This window comes from Heterocephalus glaber, unplaced genomic scaffold (genome assembly GCF_053883595.1).
Source record: "Heterocephalus glaber isolate CG9 unplaced genomic scaffold, H.glaber_assembly_v1.0 deba00001509, whole genome shotgun sequence".
NCBI lineage: Eukaryota > Metazoa > Chordata > Mammalia > Rodentia > Bathyergidae > Heterocephalus > Heterocephalus glaber.
In genome coordinates, this window is record NW_028258325.1 from 2,771,304 (window position 1) to 2,788,104 (window position 16,801).

Genomic DNA, 16,801 nt, shown 5'->3' on the forward strand with positions numbered 1-16,801 from the left:
GGGCTGGGGGAGGAGAGTGAGGCGTGGGAGGTCACCTCTGGGGAGACAGACGTTTGGCACCAGATGGGGTGAGCAGCCTGCTGCGTGGACTTCACCTCATGTAACGCCTGTCACCTCAGCACTTTGGGTGGCTGAGGCAGGCAGATTGCAACCTGAAGCTGAGCCTGGGCAACTTAGAGAATTCATGAGATCCTGTGTCGAAGGAGAATGGGGGGTATGTGGCTCAATGCAAAGGCCTCTGGATCATTCGCTAGCATTGGGAAAGAAGGAAGGAAGGGGGAGGTGCAGAGGTGGCACCGTGGGGAGCTGGGGAGGGTGAGGCCTCCGCATGGGCCTCCTCAGGAGCACTTGGGCCCAGGAGCAGAGGGCGGAGTTTCCTGGAGCCATCAGCATTACTGAAAACACGTTTATTGCACTCGGCCCTCCCTGGGAACCCCCTCCCAGCAGCTGGGTGAGGCGGGTGGACCCTCAAGGTGGGGGCCCCGGGGCCAGCCAGGGGGCACGGGCCCAGAGGTGTTGGGGGGCAAGGCCGGCCCTGCGGCCCTTGAGCTCCGAGGCGAAGGTCCTGGCTTTCTGGTAGAAGAAGAGCGACATCTCGCGGTCCACCAGGAAGTGGTGGTAGATGGTGGCCAGCCGCGTGCAGAGCTTCAGCTGCATCTTCTTGTGGCCCAGGTCCACAGCTGCTGCTAGCGCCAGCTGGTAGTACCCAGCCGCATCAAAGGGGTCCTGGGAGGGGAGAGGCGGCTTTAATGGTGTGGCTGCTGGGAAGGACGCTGGGCTCCCCCTGGCTCCGCCACCTTGACACTGAGACATCCGGCCTCCTGTCCTCTCAGTGCCTCTCGCTGCCTTCCCTGGGTGCAGGGCTGGCCCAGCTCTGGGGGCTCCCTGCGGCACACCCACGTCCCCAGGCTGCCTCAGGCCGGCTCAGCAGCAGCGCCTCCCACTCTCCAGGCATTGCCCCTGGGAATGCCCTGGCGGGGTGCGGCACCCTCCCCTCTCCACTCCATCACAGACACGACTGTGCCTGAACCCCACTCCCAGTCAGATGAGGCTCCCACCCCCGCCCTCGGCCCTCACGCAGACCCAGGCCTGGCCCCAGCCCATCCGTCCTCTCCTCAGCTCCTTGCAAGGGCTGCCCAGGCTGAGGACAGTGTGCAGGAGCCCCAGCCTGTCGGTCCTGCCCCGAGGACACAGGACGGGAAAACGGAGCAGGTAGTGAGTCCCACCCCTGGGGTCCTGCGGACCTGGAGTAAGCAGCGACCACATGACTGACCACGTGGGGTGGCCAGGCCACAGCAGAGGGAGGCAGAGGCAACTGGCTCGGCTCTGTTGGGAGGGGAGGGCTTCCTGGAGGAGATGCCCCACCTACACAGCCAGGAACCGGCCAAAGCGGGCACTGTGCGTGCCTGTGTGTGCGCATCTGTGTGTACCAGCTCAGTTCACACCAGCACACACACACACCTGCCTCCGTCATATGGCTACAAGCCACGTGCAGACTGAAGGTGACTGTTAGGCTCAGATGTCCAGTGTCCCCCGGGACCCTGTCCCCAAGCAGGGACATGGCTGCCCCGAGCGGGAGCTGAGCAGGGCTGGGCTGGACGTGGCGAGGCCCCCAGAAGGAAGCAGAGGGACTTCCTGGCCTTGACCCACCCCGCCTGGCCTGACCTCGGCTCCCAGCAGCAGCCCGGCCCCTTCCTTCCTCCTTGGGGACAGAGCAGGTGGTGGGTGTGGCCATGGAGGGACCAGGCCCTGGCCATCCTCTGGGCATGTGGGCACCCTGGGCACAGCCACAGCGGAGGCTGCAGGGACTAGGCCTGACCACCAGGTATCGCTAGCACGTGGTGGGGCTGAAGGGTGGGATGGTCAGGGCAGAGCCCAGCCCGGCCGTGGCCGCTCTCCCTCCCCAGCACGGGCACCTGTATTGTGCAGGGGATGATGGAAGACACCTCCACGTCCTTGTCAGCACGTGGCACTGCAGGGCTAGGGTGCAGATAGCGTAGGGGTCCCAGTCCCGGTCCCTGAAGTGCTGGCCACACCAGGACTCAGCCAGGGGGCATGGGCCCCTGCTCCCCCCACCCCAGCTGCAGTTCGCCCTCTGTGAAGCAGGCAGACAGCATCCCTGCTGCCATGCAGTGACCTGGAGGCCGGGCGTCTGGGCACTCCAGGAGGGGCTGTGGGAGCAGGTGGTGCCTGCGAGGGGCCGCAGTGCGGGCTGGGTCTTGCACTGTGATCTTGGGGTAGAGCAGTGTCCCTCGAAATCCTTCTCCCCACTGCACCCCACTTTAAACTCCTTACTGCCAAGGCGAGCTCCGGCGTCACCTCCTCCAGGAGACCCCCTGACCACAGCCCGCCTCTGTCCCAAGCTCTGCAGGGCCAGCCTGGCCAGCATGCAGCTGGGCAGTGTCAAGGCAGAGCTCCCGAGCCCACCTTCAGCTCGTAGAAGATGATGTCGCCCAGCACCAGGTACACCTTCACATAGTATAGTGTCTCCTCCTCGAACTCCAGCGGCGAGCGACACAGCGACAGTGCCTTCAGGTAGAAGTGCTCGGCTAGCTCGCTGCGGCCCAGTCGGTGGTGCAGGGTGGCCAGCCGGTGGTAGGCCACACGCTCATTCAGCTGGTCACCTGGGGCAGGCAGCAGAGGCCGGGTGTGGGGACATGGTCCTCGGGCAGGTGGGGTACAGGGGTGAGCCTGTGGGCCGTGGGTGGCTACTTCCTGTCCTGAGACTCGCCTTCCAATCTGCAAAGTGGGGTGATCATGCCTGCCCCCTTCTACACTGGCGTTTGGCAGTCTCAGCTCTGTGCCTGCAGGAAGTCACCCACATGGGGTGCCTCCCATCACGGTTCTTAACTAGGACCCCCAAAAGGCATGCGGTTGGTCCCTTTTCCGGCTCTGGCCAGCCAGCAGGCCAGACTACTTGGGGTGTCATGAGCAGAGCCCCTACCGCGGGTGTCACTTCCTGATGGAGTCCCAGGTCCTCCCTGCCAGCCTCAGTGGTCCCCCAGGGCCAGCATGTGGAGGCTGCAGGCAGAGCCAAGCCCATACGTGGGGTCCCTCCCTGGAGGCAGAGAGACACCCACATAGCACATAGCAGGGCTGGTGCGGGACACAGGGAGGCCGGCGTGAGGGACAGGGACTGCAGCAGCAGAGAGCAGCAGAGACTGCTGAGGGCCGTGAAGAGACAGCAGGAAGGGACCGTTGAGCAGAGGCCCTGCCTGGCACGAGCAGGGACAGCAAGAGGCGGGGTGCAGCTCACGCGGAGTCAGCCGGGACAGAGGCAGGGAGGCCCCTCAGAGAGCTTCACCCATCCTGAGAAACCCAGCTTGGATGCAGGGGCTGGCTGGTCAGATCAGATGTCAGCCACCCGGACAGGAGAGGAGGCACGCAGCTCAGCTTACCCAGGGTGATGCTGAGCTCCAGGGCCTCGTGGGCGAACTCCAGGCCCTCCTGGGGCGCCTCCAGCGCAGCCAGCAGTGCCACCAGCTTGTTACACAGCCGCAGCTCCGCCTCCCGGTTTCCCATGGTCACGGCCAGGGGCAGTGCCCGGTCCTGTCCACAAAGAGCCGGGACTCAGGCCGCTGCAGCACCCGCCGTGCATAGCACCCCCCTCAGCCTGCACAGGCAGTGCCCTCACCCCGGTGGTGTCTGCACGCGCCTGGGACCGGGAGAAAGGACAGCTCAGAGGCTGGAGAGCCCGCCCGACCTGGCCCTCATGGCAGGACCAGCTGTGTACAGGCCCAGGCTGCTCCTCAGCTCTGGGGACAGAGGAAGGAAGATGACCGGGTCCCCTCTGATGGGATGTGTGTCCTCTGGCACATCCTCATGCCTCTCTAAGCCTCAGAGACCTCATCTGCCTGGTGGAGACCCAGCGTCCACCCAGTGTGGCTGTGGGTCATCTGGTGTCCCCACCCCAGAGGGCACGCACAGTGCCCACTCACACGGTAGAAGGACACCGCTTTCTCCCGCTCCCAGGTCCCGTTGAAGAAGATGTCTCCAGCCGCCTCGAACAGCTCCAGCCCCAGGTTGGGGTCCCCCGTGTACAGGGCCGCGTTCTGTGCCACCTGCACAGTGGGGAAGGGCTTGCGTCACACCCAGAGCCCCAGCCTTCCCCACGCACCCCCAGCACACAGCCCTAGGCCTGGCCTCCACTGTGCATGGGCGGGGCACTCTGCCTGAGACCCACCTGCCACCGCCTCCTGCCCTCTTGCTCCAGCTGTGGAGACTCAGAGAGCGTGCGTGACTGGCCATGGCCACCTCCTGTCCCGCCAGCCAGTTCAGCCCCACAGACAGTGATGGGGCCAGTTTCTTGCCTCCCACACTGCTGGGTGAATGGCAGGTGCCCACAGAGTGGGTGAGGGCTCAGTCCCTGGCAGAATCCAGCCAGAGCCAGCTGTGTGCAGCTTCTAGGCAGTGTCAGGCTCACTGGAGCCTCTGGGACTTTGAGCTGCTGGTCCTGCCACTGTCACCCCTGCCTGCCCCCTGGGTGGGCAACAGGCCCCACCCAGGCCCCCCAGAGGTCCTGTCTCCTCTCAGGCAGATTCCCAGCCCTCAGCTCAGAGCAAGGGCACAGGGTGCTCAGCATCCACCCCGGGGCCACACACTGTGTTCCACATCACACGAGGTTGGGGACACAGTGTCTATGATGAATGTGTTTCCAGGGCACGATCAACGTGCTGCTAAAGCAATTTCTTCTGTGTGTCTGTGAGTGGACGGATCACGTGTACACTACTGAGCACTGCTGTGTACCAGCGTTCACCTCCCCACCCTAGGGGCTCAGATCATTGTCAGAGATGCTGGGCCCCGGGGAGACTGAGGGGGCCAGGGGCAGAGGGGGAAAGACGCAGCTCCTAGGCATACAGTCAGTAGGTGCTCACAGTGGAATGGAGGGTGGATGAGTAAAGTGGACGATGGCGGGTGGAGGGATGGTTGGGCAGATGCACAGGCTGTCATGTGGATGGATGGATGGATGGATGGATGGATGATGATGGATGATGGATGATGGATGGATGATGGATGATGGATATGGATGGATGATGGGTGATGGATAGATGATGGATGATGGATGATGATGGATGATGGATGATGGATGGATGATGGATGATGGATATGGATGGATGATGGGTGATGGATGGATGATGGATGGATGATGGATGATGGATGATGGATGATGGATGGATGATGGATGGATGATGGGTGATGGATAGATGATGGATGATGGATGATGATGGATGATGGATGGATGATGGATGATGGGTGATGGATGGATGATGGATGATGGATGATGGATGGGTGATGGATGGATGATGGATGATGGATGATGGATGATGATAGATGATGGATGATGGATGGATGATGGATGATGGGTGGTGGATGGATGATGGATGATGGATGATGGATGGATGATGGATAGATGATGGATGATGGATGGATGATGGATGATGGATGGATGATGGATGATGGGTGATGGATGGATGATGGATGATGGATGATGGATGGGTGATGGATGGATGATGGATGATGGATGATGGATGATGATAGATGATGGATGATGGATGGATGATGGATGATGGGTGATGGATGGATGATGGATGATGGATGATGGATGGATGATGGATAGATGATGGATGATGGATGGATGATGGATGATGGATGGATGATGGATGATGGGTGATGGATGGATGATGGATGATGGATGATGGATGGGTGATGGATGGATGACGGATGATGGATGATGGATGGATGATGGATGATGGGTGATGGATGGATAATGGATGATGGATGATGGATGGGTGATGGATGGATGATGGATAATGGATGATGGATGGATGATGGATGGGTGATGGATGGGTGATGGATGGATGATGGATGATGGATGATGGGTGATGGATGGATGATGGGTGATGGATGATGGGTGATGGATGGATGGGTGAGTGAGTTCACCCGCTCGCCCGCACCCACGCCCACACCTGGATGTACAGGTCCACTAGCTCATTTTGGCGTAGGATGTAGTAGATCTTCCCCGCCTGCAGCCAGGCATATGCCTCCTTCTCCTTCTTCTGCAGGTCGATGAATATCCCCAGGCTCTGCTTGGTGTAGTCCAGAGCAGATTTGTAGGCCCTGGGAGCAGATGTGGCTGTCATGACAGGAGTTTCCCTGTGGGGTGCTGATGGATAGGCCTGGGATGTCGGGACCACAGGGGCACTCCACTGCGGCTGGCCACCTGCCCTCCCCAGGGTGCCGGGAGACCAGAGGACCCTGCCCTGGAGAAGCAGGGCGCTGTCCCTGCCCTCCTCACTGTGCAGTCTGGGCCAAGGCAGGAGCTGCCCCCAGCCCTGGGATGTCTGGGTCCTTCCTCACTCTGTGAGTCCCCACGCTGGACAGCGGGTGTCGCAGCACCGATTCCCCCAAGCCCTGGACCCAGACCCGAGACCCTGTCCTGGGGAAGCAGGAGGGACCTGCTCACAGGCCACTGTCACATCTTGGGGACAAATGGGGCCAGACAGCTGAGCCAGAGCTAAAAACTCAGGGCAGGCAGAGGTCAGCTCACAAAAGCCACCATCACCATGAGCAGGGTGTGTGGCACACACCTGTCATCCCCACACTCTGGGAGGCTGAGGCAGGAGGATGACAAGTTTGAGCCAAGCCTGGGAAACAGCAATTTAGTGAGACTTTGTCTCAAAATAAAAAAAGGGCTGGGGATGCAGCTGACTGGGAGGGCCCTGGCTTCAATCCCCAGTACTGCAAAAATCAATCAAACAAACAAACAAACACACCACACAGGCAGGGAGAGCGGCCTGGAGTTCCATGTCCCCCGCTTTGAGGAACAAGCCTGTAGGGGGTGGGGCCGAGACAGGCCAAGCTGGACTTGTGTCATGAATAGCAGCCAGGACCGCCCTGGCCCGCCAGGTGGGGCTCGCTGACTGAGGCCCTGTGGGCCCCAGGCAGAGGGGCTGCCACCTACCGCAGCCCTGGCCCTCACCGCTCAGTGCCCAGCGACAGGTAGAGCCGGCTGATGGCCTCCAGGAGCTGCCCCTCCAGCACCTTGTCAGCCACCTTCCGGGCCAGGGTGAGCTGGAACTCCAGGTAGATGACGGACTGTGCCTTGTCGGGCGCCACGCTGCTGTAGAAATGGCAGAGCCGCTGGACAGCGCACAGCTGGCCTGCGGAAGAGACAGGAGTCGTCGCCCACAGCTCCACAGCTGCCCCTCTGCCTTGCATGCTCCAAGCCGGGTCCTCGCAGACGGGGAACTGGCCCGAGACAGGTGCAGCCCTGGGCCAGGTCCAGGACAGCACAGGCGTCACGAGGAGCCCTCCAGGGTCCTGGCCAGGCTCCAGGCCTCCCTGGTGCAGACGGATGTGGGCAGCCAAGCCGAGGGTCCTGCCTGGACCGGGCCATGGGGTGGACACCGCCCGGCTCCAAACCACAGCTCCATGGCCTCCTAAAATGGGTGAGAGAGGCGGGAGCTCCTGCCTCAGAAGCCCCCCAGGATCAACCAGGAAGCCAAAGGCTTCACCACTCCACAAACCAGCTGCTCCCAGCAGGCACCCATGTCACCTGCCTGGCACCAGCGGCATGCAGCCCTGTCCAGCCCGGGTCACGCGGCAGGCCACTGCACAGGTCTCAGCAAACAGAAAATGGCTGCAAGAACACAGCAGCCTTTCTTCAGTAATGCTGAGTGAAATTAGAAATTACAAACAGACTGCTGGGTGTGGGGGCCCACACCTGTAAGTCTAATACTCAGGAGGCTGAGGCAGGAGGATCGCTGTGAGTTTAAGGCCAGCCTTGAGACCTTGTCTCAAAAAAAGAAAAAGAAAACTGTAGGAACAGAAGGGAGACTGGGAGATTCCCAAATACGTGAAAATTAAATTACTCCCAAATCACCAGGGGTCAAAAAGAGGTCTACTAGAGGGAAACTAGAAACCATTTTGAGATGATTGAAAATTAAATTGCAATGCGCCAAAACCTAACAACACTGTGGTAGCTGTGCCTAGAAGGAAATTTAGAGCCACAAATGCTTAGTTACAAAAAGCAGCTGGACACAGGTACACGCCTGTCATCCCAGCTTCTCGGGAGGCTGAGGCAGGAGGATTGAAAGTTCAAGCCCAGGCTGGGCTACTTAGTGAGACCGTCTCAAAATAAAAACCCAAGGGCCGGGGACTTAGCTCAGGGGGACCGTGCCTGGCAAGCACAACGTCCTGAGTTCGATCCCCAGTACCTCCCAATAAATAAATAAATAAAAATAAAAATTAAAAACTTAAAAAGGCTGGGGATGTAGCTCCCTGGTAGCTTTCCTAGCATGAGTGTGGCCCTGGGTTCCGTCTCCATTACCACAAAAAAAAGAAAGAGGCTCAGTGGTTCCCACGCCTGCCTTGCAAGTGCAAGTTCCCGAGTTCAATCCCTGGTACCAAAAAAAACAAAACAAACAAACAAAAAACCCCACAAAAAACAAAAAAGAAAGAAAGAAAGAAAGGAAGGAAGGAAGGAAGAAAGAGAAGGAGAAATTTCAAAGCCAGAACCTAAACTTCCACCTTAAGAAACTAGAAAGGGAAGAGTTAATTAATCTCAAAGCGAACAAAGGGACGAAAATAATGAAGATCAGAGCAGAAATAAATAAGAACATAGAGAAGAGAAAAACAATGAAACCAGGAGTTGGTTCTTGGAAAAGACCAACAAAATCGACAAACTTCGCCAGGCTGCCGCAGAGGGAGCAGTGAGGCAGGCAGATTGCCGACAGCGGCCGAGCGCAGGTGTGGGGAGAGCGAGGCAGCTGTGCCTGCGACGATGGGGACCCCAGCGGCCTGGGCTCCCGGAGAAGGGGCCCCCACGCGTGCTCAGGACTCGCGGGCCTCTGCGCCTCCCGAGGACCCGAGGGTCCCCGACAGAGCCGCCCTCCCTCTGCTGCGCCCGCCGGGAGGGAGCCCCGGGGGCCACCCTCCTCCCTCCTTGGCCCGTTCCTGGGGTCGCCTCCTGGAGCCGTCTCCTCGGGCCTGTGCTCGGGATAGCAGAGGTGGCCACAGCCCTGGGCTCTGGGTGACCCCAACTGTTTCAGGACAGGAGGACAAGCCAGGACCCCGGGCAGGGATGCACAGGAGTCCCTGTCCAGGCTTTCCCCAGGAACTCCGACTGCCCCTCAAGCATGTTCCCTACCTGTGCCCTTGCCTGATCCCTGCTGCCTCTGCCAGCTGTCTCATCCCACCTTGCCTCCACTCGTTGTGCACAGCCGTGGTGAGAACTCTACAGCACTCAGTGGCTCCCCAGTGCTCCCAAGGAAAAGCCAAAGCACAGCCTGGGCCCCTGGGCCTGCTCGGCCCTCCTGACAGAGGCCCTGCCCGAACACCGGAGTGCTGCAGGATGGACCTGGGTTTCCTCCAGGCAGAGAGTGTGGGAGTGGGCAGGCAGTAGGCTGAGACTACGGACACCTGGAGCCCTGGCACCTGACGGACGTTCTTTCCAGCTGATCGGCCTGAGCTTCCTCAGCAGGGCTGGGATGACCGAGCATCTGCCAGTGTCTACCACGCAGCATCTCCAGGGTGGAGAAACAGCGCTGGCCATGGAGTCCCAGCCCCCAGTTGTGCTCTGAACAGAGATGGAAAAACCAAGCTTCCTTTCCAGGGAGCCCTGAGCCCGTGCAGACTGGGGAACAAGGACAGCCAGGGTGGCACTTACTCTCTAGGTGGTCCGTCTCCACGGCGACCAGGAACGCCCACTGGTAGTAGCACTTGCCCTGCTGCACGAGGCCCCGGCAGGTGTACAGCTGTCCCGTCCGCAGCAGTACCTGTGTGAAGTCCCGGCCACACTCCCCGCTGGGCAGCAGCGAGAAGACCCCGATGGCCTCCAGGAAGTAGTGCTGGGCCAGCCGGCCGGCGCCGGCCTGCATACACAGGGCCCCGAAGTTGGCCAGGACCACCGCCTGGTTCTGGCGTTGGCCCAGGCGCCGGGCAGTGTGCAGGGCACGGTAGTAGCCCTCGGCCGCCTGCTGGGTCCTGCCCATCCGTTTCAGGGCCATGGCCGCCATGTTGGCCACCACTCCCTCCTGGTCCTCACTGGCCACTGCCGAGTCCAGGACAGACTCCAGGATGTGCAGGGCCACCAGGGTCTGACCCTGGAGCATGTGCAGCCAGGCCAGGGCCGTCAAGTGGGCCACCACAGGGCGGGCCCCGGCTGTGGCGTCGGCTTCCACCGCCCGTGTCATGAAGGCGATGGCCTGGCCGTGCTGTCCATGGTGGCTGTACAGCTGGGCCAGGCTGGCGTAGAGGGCACCACGCAGCCCCTGCCCGGGGCCCGAGGCCAGGGAGGCCAGCGCCTGTCTGAGGTAGTGGGCGACCTGTGCGGGGAGGCAGGGGGCCCTGGTCTGGGCATGCAGCCGGGGGCCGCTCTGGAGGACCAGGTCCACGCTCCGAAGGGAGCTGGCTAGCGACCCCCTTGTCCCCAGCGAGGCCGCCCTGATGCAGCTCAGGGCCAGGTGGGGCAGACACTTCCAGCTGTAGGTGTCTGCCAGCAGCAGGTAGCAGTCTGCGGGCCATGCAGCATGCAGGGTCCCCAAGGCCTTGTGCAGAAGCAGCAGCCGCTCCAGGTAGGGCAGGGTCTGCTCGGGCTGCCTGAGGCGTGTGTGGTGCTGGACTAGCAGGAAGCAGGCCCGGGCCTCCGCCTGTGGGCTCTGGGCCACAATGGCCCGGCGCAGCGCAAACCTCAGGAGCTCGGCCTTGGCCTCGGAGCTGCCCACCTGGCCGGGCGTCCCCAGGAGCAGGGCCGCAGCCCTGGACATGGCCTGGGCACACTTGTCCCTGTTCTTCTGCTTCAGGTAGACGCTGGCCAGGTGGGTGTGCACAGCTACCACCAGGAAGAGGTCCCTGAAGCAGCCCCCCAGGGCGCCCAGGGCTTCCTCATAGTACACCCGGGCCTGGGACAGCTTGAGCCTCCGGGCGCATAGCTGCCCCAGCAGGAAGCAGAGTCTGGCCAGAGCCATGCCCAGGCCGGCCTTCTTGGCCGCCCCTCGGGCCTGTGCCAGGCGGTCAGCCAGCTCCTCCTCATCAGCCAGGCCGCTGGACATGCTGCTCAGCCACGACAGTGAGTCATTATACAGGCTGCGGAAGCCGGCCTCATACACCGGTGCATTCAGGAGCTGCAGCAGGGAGCCCGGGGCCTCGGGGCCGGCCCAGCCGTCCTTGGCATCCAGGCAGAAGGGGGGCTCCTCAGGGTCTGGTGAGCTCCAGCTGCTGGATGCTGCTGGGGGGCCCCAGGGCACTGGCTCCTCGGGGCAGTGTGGGCAGCTCTTGCACTGTTGGAGGACGCCCCTCACTGTCTGCAGGGTCTCTTGCAGTTCCGGGGATGGGCAAAGGGGCGGCGCCTCTGCTGGCCACAGGAAGGCACAGTCGGTTAGCACCAGCCTGGCTGCAGCTGCCCCTGCCCAGGCTGCCCTCGGAGCCTGTGGTCCTGCCCCAGCGCTTTCCTGGCACTGAAGGTCATGGGAGGCCCGTGAAGACTTGGTCACCGGATCCCAGGACAGACCTGGCCCAGTTGGCCTTGCTACTGACCTGCCCCCTTCCCTCCACCCCTGCTGTCCTCATGCACCATGGCTCAGGGGCCTCCCGAAGGCCCCCTCCCCCTGGAAAGGATGGAGGCCGCCTAACCAGTCTGCCCCATCCCACCACAACCACAGAGCGCGGCTTCGTGATCGGCAGGCTGTCTCACCAATGGCCAGTTGGAGCTTTCCACCAGCGTGAGTTAAAAACACCACACAACACGGGTTGGGGTGTGGCTCGGTGGCAGAGCGCACGCCTGGCATGCGGGAGGCCCTGGGGTCCATCCCCAGCACCGAAAGTAAATCAAAAAGGACCCAACCCAGGGGAGGAAGGGACGCGGTGCCCGTGTGCCCAGCGCCACAGCAGGAAAGGGCCCATCCGCAGCAGGGGAGTGGGCGGTTCAGGATTCTGGGCCTGCCCTGGACAGGAGCAGGGTTAAAGCCAAGTCCTTCCCTCCCTGGGGAAGAGCTAACAAGCCACGTTTCCTGCTGGGAAAACACGGGCTGCCCAACTGGGAGTTATTCGGGAGGACCAGGACCAAACTGCCTCCGAGTTCACCCGTAAAAAGTGTTCTCAAACAGTCTCTACTGCTCTGCAAAGCCTCGGCGTTAGAAGACAATTGTACATGGCTCAGGGGCCAGCGAGCTAAGGCCTCACGGGGGAGCCCCCAGGCTGCTTCCCGCTGCTGGCCAGTATGGATGGCCGCATGCCCCCAGGACCTTTGCCAGGTTCCCTCGGGTGTGCAGCGCCTGGCAGAAGCGGCACCGTCCCTCTGTGCCCAGCTGGGGCCACTCCCAGGGCACCGCCGAGCCCTGCCCCTCTCAGAGAGGTGGGGGAAGGGGCTGCAGAGAGGCGGGGAGAGGGTACCCGAAAGGACAGACCCTCCAGGGGAGAGAGCTGCCCGAGGGACTTCCTCTCCAGCCCGAGGCAGAGGGGACATCAGAGTCCCATCCACCGTGCCCAGCTCCATGGCCTTTGCCCACACCCCAAGGCCACAGACTGGGGACCCGAGACACAAGGCAGGACCTACCGTGTTCCTCCGGCTGCTCGGGCTCGGCCTCCTCCAGCCTGTCTGAGAAGGGAGAGCAGCATCACCACCTCCCCTCGGGGACACAGGACAGGCGACCCGGCCACCAGAACCTCGCGGGACAGTTTGCTCGGGGGCCTGGAGACCCCAACCCACATCTTCCAGCCTGGGAGCTGGCGCAGTGGTCTGGCCCCAACCCTCTGCTTGCTGGGGCGGGGGACACACTGGCACCAGGGCAGTAACACGGGCAGTGGGGCACTTCATGGCAGCAGCTGAGCCCACAGCCCTGGCTGGGCCCCATCCACACGTGTGCCACCCAGCTCACCCAGGGCAGCCCCTCCCCGGCCTCGCTCCCCTGCCCCAGGATGTGCTGCTGCTCACTGGCCCTGGGCTGCCACAGAAACCCAATGAGGAAAGATGTGTAAAGTGTAAAGTGACATCAAGTGTGACCACGATGTGTGGCTCCTGGTTGCCCAGCCCTGTGGGGCCAGACAAACATCCCTGCGGCCCTCCAGCCACCGTGTTCCACCCAGTGAGGGCCCTGCTCTGCTTCCCAAGAGGCCCCGGTGGCCTCAGGGAGGCTTTGAGCTCCAGGACACTGAGGTCCAGCTAAGTCTGTCCGTGTGGGTGGAGAAACTCATTTGTGGGGTCTGAAAAGATTCAATCTGATATTCCCGGAGGAGGTCAACCAGTGCATGTCACCAAGCAGGAAGAAAAGCACGTCTAGAAACGGGTATGTCCCTAGACACGTGCGTATACAGTGTAGAGTGCATCCCTGTGGGCGTGTGTTGCACATGCAGGTATGCACGTGTGTGGTGTGCTTATGTGTCTATGTGCACGCGTGTCTGTGTGTGCATGAGTGTATAGGTCTGTTTATGTCTGTGAGTGTGTACATGTCTGTGTATACACACATGGATGTGCACACAGATGCATACATGCATGTGTACACGTGCATGCCAGTGGGTGGGTATATATGTGTACACGTGTGTGCGTGCACATGGGAACAGTGGCTGGTGTACATGCTTGCTCTCAGCCCCTGCAGCAGGATGAGCGTGAGTTGTGTGCGCAGTGCCCTCATGACCTGCAGAGCCAAGTGGGCGGCTTGGCCGGTGCCTGCCCTGGTCTGTCCTTGTCACCAATGCTGCTCCCTTCCTCCTCGTCACCCTGCGTGGCAGCCTCACCCATCCAGGGCACACAGGTAGGGCCGGGACAGCACTGTCTTTCCAGGGGGCTGCCTAGGGCTCCCGCGGATGCACCCCAGGGGCCCAGTGAGCCGGGTGTGGGGTCAGGAGGGGAGAGAAGCCACCAAGTGAGGCCCAGGCCCCCAGCTGCGGCAGGGGAGGAGGGCCTGGCACCAGTCCACAGGCAGCACGGAGCCTCAGTCGCTGCCCTGTCCCCAGCCCTGGCTGTCTCCCTTGTCTGGCCTGGCTTGTCTGCAGCCCCTACCCCCAAAGCACATGGCTGTCTGCTCACCTTTCTGTGCCTGGGCCTGGCGTTCACTAGGCACACCGAAACAGAGATAGCAGGGCCCGAGAAAGGAAAGAGGGGAGGGTGGCCGAGGAGGGCAGATGGGGCCGGAAACACTCCGCCCTCTGGGCTGTGCAGATGTATAAACCGAGCCCTGGACAGGCGACCCAGCGAGTCTCCACCCAGTGGACGCCGCTCCAATCCAGCCAGGGGCAAAGCCATGCGGCTCTGCGCCCTTCAACCGGCCACTGACCTCCCAGGCATCTGCCTGAGGAACTCTCCGCCGCCAGCGCCAGGGCCCCAAGAGTCCGCTGCCTGCACCTACCCAAGCTGTACGTGGCGCACATGTCCCTGCCGGACATCCTGCCCAGCAGCTGCCGGGCGTTCTCCTCAGAAAAGCGTCCCTCGCTGCTGAAGAATGACCGCTCCTCCTCGTCCAGAAAGATAGCATCCTCCAACCTGGAAACATGGAAGGCTTTACTTCCAACCCCGCATTCCCACAGGCAGCTCCAACGGGCTGACCAACCTGCTGGGCTCCAGTGGAGCCAGAGTCCACAGGACCTTCCCAGAAGGTGGGAGAGATCCAGCCAGACCCCCACAGGCTGGCCTCTGCCAGCATCCTGCGGACGGCCACTGCATCTCAAGCTTTGCGGGGAAAGTCCCCAGGGACCCTGGCAGCAGCTTCCTTTCTGTGTCTCCTTGTCTGTGCCTCCCGAAACCTGCTGACCCAACCCTGCCCAGGGGAAGCTGTCTGCCTGCTCTCCCTGAGTCAGGAACACAAGCCGATTAGATCTGTAACTAAAGTTGACATCATTTTGTCTTTTGACAAAAGTAAACATTTCACAGTTAGAGCCCTCTCTACTCCTTCACTTGACAGTCCCTACATACCTAGAGTGAGATGAAAACAGCAGTTCTGGCCTCCAGGAGACACTGTCTGGCCTGGGACAGATGCCCAGAAGCAGAAAAGGCCATGAGTTTGGAGAGAGTGAACTCCTGTGCAGCCTTCAAAGCCCCACCTCAAATGTCCCCTCCCCTATGAAGCCTGCTATGACAGTGGCCACTGTTCCTCCTACAGCCTCTGCCAGTGCATCCCATGGGGCACAACACAAAGAAAGGGCTCAGAAGTGACCCATAAAGTCAGAGAGAGGAAGCAGTGGAGAGAGGAAAGGAAGGAGGAGGCAAGTTTTGCCTCTAGAACTAAATTTCCAGGACATGAAACTGAAATGCAGTATTGAAGAAAATGCTAGAGCAGGTTGTAATACATTCTACAAAGTAACAGTCCCCAGCCCATCAAAAATGTCAGTGTCCAAAGACGAAGCCACAGATGAAGGAGAAAAGCCAGGAAGGCTGTGAGCACCAGGCGGGCGGGGGATTCTTTAACTGTGAAGGGCACAACCAGAACGCCGGGTCGCTTGGCAAGTGCACTGGACCCGACTCTGACCCCAGACCCTGGTTTTCCCCGCCAGCCTGTTTGCAGAGTGAACCGGGCTTCTCCTCTAGGCTTGGTGGGGCGTAGATCTGCTCACCCCACACGGGCCCCAGACACTGGTGGGGAGGGGGAGCCTCAGAGAGGTTCAGGCCAGGGCCGAGGTCCCCAAGCCTGCCGAGGAACCAGCCAGCCTGGGCGAGTCAGAAAGAGCGTGGATCTGCAGTTCAGACACGCGTGAGACACAGGTCAGCAGGAAAAGGGAAAGGCAAGTCTGCGTCTCCCACCGGGGGTGCCTGGGGAGCCCACAGGGGGCGTGGACGGAGCGCTCCCCTCTTCCCGGGCAAGACCACGTCTGTGACAGCTCCAGGGGTCACTTTGGGAGACACCAGGCCCCCCGCTTCCCCTGCCTCTGCCGGGCAGAGGCAGTCAGGCCTAACTGGGAGGGGGTGAAGGGGCCCCAACACAGGGGCGGGGTTTGGTCTAAGAGGTGCAGGCTGCCGCTGTCTCCTGTGTGGGAGAGGCGGTCCACGGTGGCAGGACGGGTGAGGGCAGTGTCCACACCCACGCCCCAGGCCCTTGGGCCAAGGCCGCGTCCTGGGAAGCCGAACTCTGTCCAGGGGTGGGCATAGCTGACACTGACCACCCCCACACCCCCCACCCTCAGCCTGCAGTTGCCCAGAGCTGGGCAGTGATGAGGTGACCAGGGAGCCCTTCCCTGGGGCTTGGGGACAGGGTGGGGGCTCACGCAGGGGACAGAGCAGGCCTGGGAGCAGCATCCCCAGGGATGAACCATCGCAGGAGGGACTCGGGGCCTTGAAAGCAGGGTGGAGGGGTCACACATGTCAACACAGCCTTGTTAAAAAGGGGAAAGCCCCTGGGTATGGTGGTGCACACCTGTCATCCCAGTGCTCTGGGAGGCTGAGGCAGGACAATCACAAGTTCAAGCTCAGGCTGGGCAACTTAGTGACTTAGCAAGACCCTGTCTCCAACTAGAAAAGAAAAAGGGCTGGGGATGCAGCTCAGTGCCAAGCTCTGGGTTCAAGGGTAAGGAGCCCAGCCCTCTGGCAGAGCTGGGCTTGGGGTGAGCCGATGGCCAGTGGCGGCCTTCGACATTGAGGGTCACCAGGGCCTTGAAGGCCAGAGAAGAGCTTTGCTGGGCTTTGAAGGGGAGTGACGTGATGCATAGGGTTGAATGGTGTCCCCCAAATTCATGATTACTGGGACCTCTGGTGATGGGTAAGCAAAGGCCAGGCAGGAGCAGGGTGGGTGCCTGCTAAGAGTGGAAACAGAGTCAGTCACGGAGGGGGAGCCTCGTGGACACAGGCAGGGCTCACTGGGGATACGGCAGAACTGGG

General features: G+C 61.3%; 1 protein-coding gene across 10 annotated transcripts in view; it reads right to left on the reverse strand.

Moving 5' to 3' along the window:
• Nucleotides 1–392: 392 nt before the first annotated feature.
• Nucleotides 393–16,801, reverse strand: part of Sh3tc1 (SH3 domain and tetratricopeptide repeats 1) — a 33,123-nt gene continuing 16,714 nt past the window's right edge. For 5 of the 10 annotated variants that reach the window (XM_087187260.1, XM_087187257.1, XM_087187255.1 and 2 more), the window contains 9 exons: nucleotides 14,343–14,476; nucleotides 12,554–12,595; nucleotides 9,668–11,353; nucleotides 6,980–7,439; nucleotides 5,967–6,117; nucleotides 3,939–4,061; nucleotides 3,399–3,549; nucleotides 2,428–2,624; nucleotides 393–726 (listed from right to left, as the gene is read on the reverse strand). In XM_087187260.1, coding sequence (XP_087043386.1) covers nucleotides 469–726; nucleotides 2,428–2,624; nucleotides 3,399–3,549; nucleotides 3,939–4,061; nucleotides 5,967–6,117; nucleotides 6,980–7,439; nucleotides 9,668–11,353; nucleotides 12,554–12,595; nucleotides 14,343–14,476 — 3,202 coding nt within the window. In that variant the 3' untranslated portion in view covers nucleotides 393–468. Of the gene's footprint in view, nucleotides 727–2,427; nucleotides 2,625–3,398; nucleotides 3,550–3,938; nucleotides 4,062–5,966; nucleotides 6,118–6,979; nucleotides 7,440–9,667; nucleotides 11,354–12,553; nucleotides 12,596–14,342; nucleotides 14,477–16,801 lie in introns of those variants that run through there. The other 5 variants (XM_087187256.1, XM_087187259.1, XM_087187261.1 and 2 more) reach the window with 5 other exon arrangements.